Source organism: Alosa sapidissima, chromosome 21 (assembly GCF_018492685.1).
Source record: "Alosa sapidissima isolate fAloSap1 chromosome 21, fAloSap1.pri, whole genome shotgun sequence".
In the NCBI taxonomy this organism is placed as follows: Eukaryota; Metazoa; Chordata; class Actinopteri; order Clupeiformes; family Clupeidae; genus Alosa; species Alosa sapidissima.
In genome coordinates this window covers 10,195,279-10,202,778 of record NC_055977.1, presented here as the reverse complement: position 1 = coordinate 10,202,778, position 7,500 = coordinate 10,195,279, and the positions used below count along the sequence as shown (strand labels likewise).

The following is a 7,500-nucleotide window of genomic DNA, read 5'->3' as shown; positions in this document are numbered from 1 at the left end:
CTGCAGAGGCTATTACTGCTCATACGCTTTACAAACTTAACAGCTAGCAAGCCAACAAACAGAAACTATTTGTTTTGTAGGTGAAGTTGCTTGACCCTTTCATGTAATAATTTTGTGAATTATTTTGTCTGTTTTAAGGAGATCTGTTTTCTCCATGTTTCTGCTTCATGTCCATGTGTTTTCCCCATGAACACAGTGACATTCAAGAGCTCAAAAACATATATTTTTTTTAGAACAGCAAGCGCTCATGCCTAATATTTGTGCAATACTGTGCATCCTGGCAATAGGGTACATACATTAATATTTGTGTGTGTTCTGTGTGTGTGTGTGTGTGTGTGTGTGTGTGTGTGTGTGTGTGTGTGTGTGTGTCTGTGTGTGTGTCTGTGTCTGTGTGTTTGTGTGTGTGTGTGTCTGTGTGTGTGTGTGTGTGTGTGTGTGTGTGTGTCTGTGTGTGTGTGTGTCTCTGTGTGTGTGTGTGTGTGTGTGTGTGTGTGTGTGTGTGTGTGTGTGTATGTGTGTGTGTGTGTGTGTGTGTGTGTGTGTGTGTGTGTGCATCTGTGTGTTAACACATGCTTGCATATATGGTATCTGGCTTTTTAATTTGTCTACTTGTCAGCTGTACAGACAGTGTGCTTTCCTCGATGGATGGGAAAGCCATTAGGCTGACTGCACTTCCAGTTGTTACAGCAGAACAGGTCCTGGCAAATTAATTCACCGTCTCTCATCTCCACGTGAAATCAGAGGACTTGTATTTCAGGGGAGCCAGATTTTTAAAAGCATGTCTGTTGGAACGACAGGCTCGAGAACGTTACACTTCATGTGTCTTGTCTGTCAACTTTTATCGCCATGGGGACCAAGGGTGGTGGGATGGGGCGGCGAGATGTGTTTTTCACATGCGTGCACTTCAAAGCGCTTTACGCACTCCTGAGGCCACAGGACAGGGAGACTCCCCCCAGGTCCCAGAGGCAGCGCGCCACGAGACTTATATATCTGCCACTTCAGACTGATCTGCGTCCCAAAACAACCATCTGCAGTGCAGAGAGCTATTCCTCCTGCACTACTTTTCCCCCTTATTTTCATTCTTCACAAAGAGAGCCCTGTTTTTGCGAGAGCACAGAAATGTGGATGTGGCATTTACAATGTGTTCTCAGCGCAAGTACATTCTCTGGATTTGGTGTGTGTGTGCGTGCATGTGTGAGAGTGTGTGTATGTGTATGTGTGTGTGTGTGTGTGTGTGTGTGTGTGTGTGTGTGTGTGTGATTGCATGATTGCGTGTGTGTATGTGTATGTGTATGTGTATGTGTATGTGTATGTGTATGTATGTGTATGTGTATGTGTATGTGTATGTGTATGTGTGTGTGTATGTGTATGTGTATGTGTATGTATGTGTATGTGTATGTGTATGTGTATGTGTATGTGTATGTGTATGTGTATGTGTATGTGTATGTGTGTGTCTGTGTCTCTGTGTGTCTGTGTGTGTCATGGTGGTGGAAATGGGGAAAGGAGGTGGGGGTTTGAATGGGGTGTGAATATTTTTTCTTTGTGAGGAATTGATTTACAAAGTGTGAAAGCACGTACATAATGAATGCAGACGTTTTCCCCCCCTGAATTAACTAGTGTTCTACAGACATGCTGACTGATTGCATTGTCACAAACATATGTGTGTCTGAGTGTATGTGTATGTTTGCTTGTGGTGTGACGAGGTGTGTGTGTGTGTGTGTGTGTGTGTGTGTGTGTGTGTGTGTGGCTGTTTTGAAATGGGGGTGTTGGAGGATTCTTTCACTAAGCATTTGCCCTTCAGTCTGTATTCACATGGGCTGTCACACAGTTCATGAATTCAGTAAGACCACAGTGGGTTATCCCCAAAACCCCTCTACTGTACCTAAAAAATAATAATGAAGAAATCAATAAATAAAATACATAATAAAAATGTAATTAATATCGTTACAGTTGTCTCATAAAGCTTTGGGTGGTAAATGAAAAAAGTTTGAGAGTTTTCATATTCATAAAAACAATTGTCCCTGGATGAATTTCTGTAATAACAGGGACATTTTCATTTCAAATGATCAAGTTAATTAACAGTTTTTAGGTTGTGATGCCTTGATCTCAGTTGTTAATGTGATTCAAATGAGTCTTTAGGGGGCAGTAGCACCCAGTTGCTTTACTAGTTTGTGTATGCGCAGATCATCTTATTAGCTTTGTGGAAAGTGATATGAGCTTAAAGCTGTTTTTGAGTAACCACATGTAAGGTTACTTTTATATTTGTCATTTTATTTTTACTGACTTGTCTTTGGGATTATCCTCATGAGATGCATTATGCCTGTAAGTGAGATTCATTTTTGAGATGATTTGACATCAGACTTTTCACGTAAAACATATTTATTTTGAGTCTTTGCTATCTCTTATCATTCACTCTCAGTTTCCAGCTAACAATTTTATAACTTGCAGAACTTAATCTAAAAGGCTAAACAAAAACAAAAATGTTTTCTATCTCAAACTACAACAAGCTATGCCTTTACGTATTGTTTTGTTACATATTGATATTATTCACATTATGTGTAAATGACCAAAATTGCTTGTCAGATTCGAATAAGATTCATATGTGAGAGGTTGTGTAAGCAAAACCCCAGACTGGAGTTCAGGATGTGACTAGATGGGGTTCATAGCCCAGGATAGCTGATCTATTTATACTGGAAGACACCAGGCTTTCCCGCAGGGTTGCTCTCTTGTTGGAGGGGATGTTGACGCTGTTGGTGGAGAGGAGGTGCCCCAGGCTAAGAGAGAATGGACTCTGAAGGCTTTGTGAGGGCTCAAGTGGGGTATTGTCCTAATGGGGATTTAGGGCTGTTTAGTCAACACACTCCATTGGGGCTGCCAGTGCGTTCTTGGTCCCTCTGAGTTTTCCTGATAATGTCTTAAAACTGTGTTTGTGTGTGTGTGTGTGTCAGTGTGTGTGTGTGTGTGAGAGAGAGAGCGAGAGAGAGAGAGAGCATGCATCAGTGTTAGAGCGCGTCTCACAGGTGGCCGCTTAGTAGGTGGGGGAATACAGGAAGTCTGTGCGGCTGTGTGTGTGTGTGTGTGTGTGTGTGTGTGTGTTTTTGTGTGCATGCATGTGTGTGGTGTGAATGAGTGTGAATGTGTGTGTCGGCTCAGCATGTTTCCCCGATTGGAGATGAGGTATCCTGTGTGTGTGTGTGTGTGTGTGTGTGTGTGTGTGTGAGCTGCCTATCACCCAGGGCAGCCCACTTCCAGGAACCCCACCAGCAAAACAGCCTGTGTGTGTTTCCTGGTCTTTGGGGCCGTTATCAGTGGACACGACAGCCGCCCATGCCCCTGCCTCTTTCCCCTGCAGGTTTCCTCAACGCCCAGACCAGAGCCTCCGGTGTCAAGATGTTTTCATTTGATTGTCATGAGGAGCTTTTCTTTAACACACACAAAACACACACACATATACACACACACACTCACACACACACACATACACACACACACACACACACACACACACACACACACACACACACACATACACACGCAGATAAGTACACACCCACTGGGACACAAACAAAGTGAGTGATGTCCTTTTGTCCAGTGGCTGTATTTGTTTGTGCTTCCACTGTACAGAGCCATACCTTGCTGTTCTGTGTTGCATGGGGTCCACATTTGTCTCTAGTGTGTGTGTGTGTGTGTGTGTGTGTGTGTGTGTGTGTGTGTGTGTGTGTGTGTGAGAGAGAGAGAGAGAGAGAGAGAGAGAGACTGTATGTGTGTGCACACGTGTGTTTGCTTACATATGTCTGTCTCACAAAGGTGTCTTTGTCTGACCGTAACAAAAGTAATTGAAGGTAAATCAGGAGCTATTGTTAAGATGGATAGAATATGTGGATTTCTTAGCTCAAGCACATAGCTAAAAGCAATGAGGTCTGCTTAGAAAAAAAGAAAACATAATTTATCCTTTAAGAGGTCTCAACCTATAGAATGTACAGTAGCCTATACCTGCAAATATTGAGTGTATGCTATTCATTAAAGAAAACCAGTAGGCTATCTTCTGAAAATCTGTTGATTCTACTGATACAGTATAGCAATCAATTAGCAAGCACGTGAAGAAACTGGTAAATGATTGTGATACACTGCTCACTAACAACAAATAAATAGATAAAAAAATGATTTACATGTAAGAGACAACAGCACTTTGTGAACAGCATACAGCAACCTACAGTATATGTTTCTTACGTGTTGTGGAAGAAAGTGAAAGAAATGACATGAACATGTGTTTTACGAATACCTTTAAGTAAAAGGTGGAAATTAAATGAATGCGAATGTGAGACATATGAAGCCGGGCGGCATCTGTGTATGAGAGAGAGAGAGCTGTTATCATCATCCGCCTGTAAACCAAGCTGCTGCTCTCCCCGGCTTGGCAGGCCGAGATGAGTTCCAGATGGTAGGGGAAAGTGTTTGCCTTGGGTTACTGCAGGATAGCCTGCGTGTTTCAGAGAGAGAGAGAGAGAAAGAGAGAGAGAGAGAGCAAAACAGATAGAACACACACACCCTCCCTCCCTCATTTGGCTGCTTAGTCGCGAATAAGCGCAGAGCCGTCTTCGACAGTGTAGCCAACAGTCCATCTCAAACTCACGAGACGGTGTACGCCCGTACAAAAGCTTTTGGTTTTGGTAACAGTCCGTTGTAGCTGCAGTTTACTGGCTTGACCCCTTCAGACCTGCTGAAGACCCAGATGCTAGCTGTCTCAGTCGCCTCCCACCGGCTCCATCCCGCCTACTCCGCACCTGGGTTTCTCGACGCTTGCCGACTACAGGCAAAGTACCACTCTCACTCCGGAGACATCGCTCGAAGATCGGAAGCACTCACCGCTGACATTCGTGTGTATTGCCCAAATTTGACCAAAGCGACATGCATTTTTAAAAATTCAGCTAATGTGGAAATACAACGCATTTTGAATAGCACAGATGAAACGTCAAAATTAACTGAAAATTGGTAGTGGGCTACGGCCGTGGACTGGAGATATCTCTCAACAGCAGCATCCAGTGCGCTTTGGTTCCACTCGCTTGTCCATCCCAGATAGCCGATCGGTTCACTCTATTGACAGCGAAATTCTTGGTCCCATCGTCACTCTGACTGTTTGCTTTGGAGTTGGACTGATAGAAAAACAACTTATTGGACTTATATCGACAGGACTGCGAAACAATTCATCGTTCCAACGATCCGAGTCGAAGACAGGAGATTTATTTTGCCTTCACATCACCGTAACGCATGGTGGGCATTTCTGCCTCTTTTCAGTGTAAGTGCAATCCACCTTCTTCCCATTTGTCGAAATACACCCTTTTCACGGTCTCAGATGATGATGTCTCGTTGTTTGTGAGATGAATGTTTTTTGTACTTTCTATGGCAAGCATAAGCTACATCTAAGGTGACTGAATAACCTACTCTTAACTGAGGTACCGAAAGCGATAGAAACAGAGGGAAATGTGTGTGTACACACAAAGGCTATACTATGTATTTTTGTTGGCCATGAGAAGAAATATTGTGGTAAAATGTGTCAGGTTTTGACGGGTTGAAAATATAGACCTAATTTCCTAGTCGTCTTGATTGGATTAACATGTATGAGTTGGCTTGTCGCGTATCGAAATGGCATGCTTTGTTCCTGTAAAACTGTTGTTGACGAGGCAAGAGGAATATATTTTTAAATCGTGCCTCTCCAAAAATAATGCAAACGTAGTATGCATAGGTAACATGTGAATCGACGTAGGCTATTCTCTTCCGATTCACATGTTAAAGTTTGTATGACCGATGCCTGAGCTGTTCGTTAAATTGGTTTGTTAATTCTGTGCTCTGATAATTATTAATCAGAGAATGTTCAGTATTTATTGTGTACTCCAACAATAATGTCCATACACTTTATTGGTAATGTTGTTTAAATATGCGGAAGATATGTGTCCCCTGTCTGATCAAGTCAATAGACATTGTGTAGACCAAATTGCAATACCTGTCCGCCAAGTAAATGATGTCGCAACTTGGGCTCTTATTCATAATATATTTAAAATTGTTTGGAATGTTGTGTAACATTAAAATAATTGGTCTGGCCCTTAGAGAAAGCTGGGATGGGCCTCGCAATTCTATTATTGAATGCGTAATGAACGCATTTGACTCACAATCTGAATTATTTTAAATAAACCCAGTCACAATATACATGTCAACTGTCCTGCTGGAAGACTTATTTTAATTCATTCACTGTTAAAGTAGCTGCCGTAACGGGTCGACAAGGCACTAATAGGCATGCGAACCCTGGCTAGCCACTGCACTCCCTCTTTTTCACCCGGTGCCGATCTGTCAAATCTGATTTTACCCCTTCCAGAAGAGGTGCACATCAACTGACAGCCTCTCTGTAGTACCCGTTTCATTCAAGGATAAGAGCGCCCAGCACTCTCCCTCTGTCGCCTTGGAGTTGGGCGTTTTTGAAAGGTTAGCATCTTGCAAGAGGACTTTGCATTTGACCCCCCTAACCAGTCACAATTGTCAAACGCATCTCTCCAATCCGTCCTGATGTTTATTTCTTACACCCGCTGCGACTTTGTCAGAGCCAAAGCCTCACGTGACGCTGAAGTGCAGTTCTGAAAGTTGAAATGGGATTTTTTTTTTTGGCCGGCTTTAAGTTGAAATTAAAGGGTCGATTTTTATTTTCTCTGTGGGAACTTGTCCTTAGTGGCAATCCGCGTCTTTTCATCCGAAAAAAGCATCACCCACATTGGGGAGGTTAGTGGGTTCTACACTACATGCTGGTTCTCACGGTTTGGATGAGGGAGTCCAGGGAGAGAAATCTCCATGGAAAATCCATACGACGCGTTTCATCATTTTAACTCGTTGTATAAACAGAGTATTGTGTGGAATGTTTAGGGTCTTGAAGTTTGTTTAAAACATTTTTACACCAATTGTTTTCATCATTAGACTTGCAGATGTTCCAATCTCAAATAACCATTCAAGTCCCCCACGTTATAGTCTGAATAGCCTAGATATAAGATTGTTTTGCATTAGCCTACTCCTTGTTCTACTTTGTATATTTATACATGAATCGAGTAGATGCATACAGAGATGTTGTCATAGGATGGAACATTTGGGTTAAAACAGGCAGTGAACAATAGGAGTGAGTGACAGTATGAGCACTTTCTTACCTGACCTTCATCATTAACAGGTCATCACTTCATTATTCACAACATCTTCCCTTTATTCTCTGGCAAGTGACAGGTAACAGAGAGAGAGAGAGAGGCAGTTTAATTAAAGGCAAACAGGAGTCAGGGGGACTGGAGGTGAGAGTGTAGTAAGTGAAAAGTGCGGTGTGTGTGTGTGTGGGTTATCAGTAAGGGGCTGTTTGAACAGCGCCGAGATCAGGCTGTGCCGCAATGGCAGGGGGTGGCAGCGGAAACCGCGTCCACGAGCAGAGGCCATCTGCACAGCCACCGGCTCCAAGGCACCAGCCGCCAACCTGCCCGC

The 7,500-nt window shown here is 43.1% G+C and overlaps 1 protein-coding gene across 4 annotated transcripts in view; it reads left to right on the top strand.

Annotated features, from left to right (window-relative positions):
* Nucleotides 1-4,588: 4,588 nt before the first annotated feature.
* runx1t1 (RUNX1 partner transcriptional co-repressor 1) overlaps nt 4,589-7,500 on the top strand; it is a 62,187-nt gene continuing 59,275 nt past the window's right edge. For all 4 annotated transcript variants that reach the window (XM_042077165.1, XM_042077166.1, XM_042077164.1 and 1 more), the window contains exon 1: nt 4,589-5,293. In XM_042077165.1, coding sequence (XP_041933099.1) covers nt 5,266-5,293 — 28 coding nt within the window. In that variant the 5' untranslated portion in view covers nt 4,589-5,265. The remainder of the gene's footprint in view (nt 5,294-7,500) is intronic.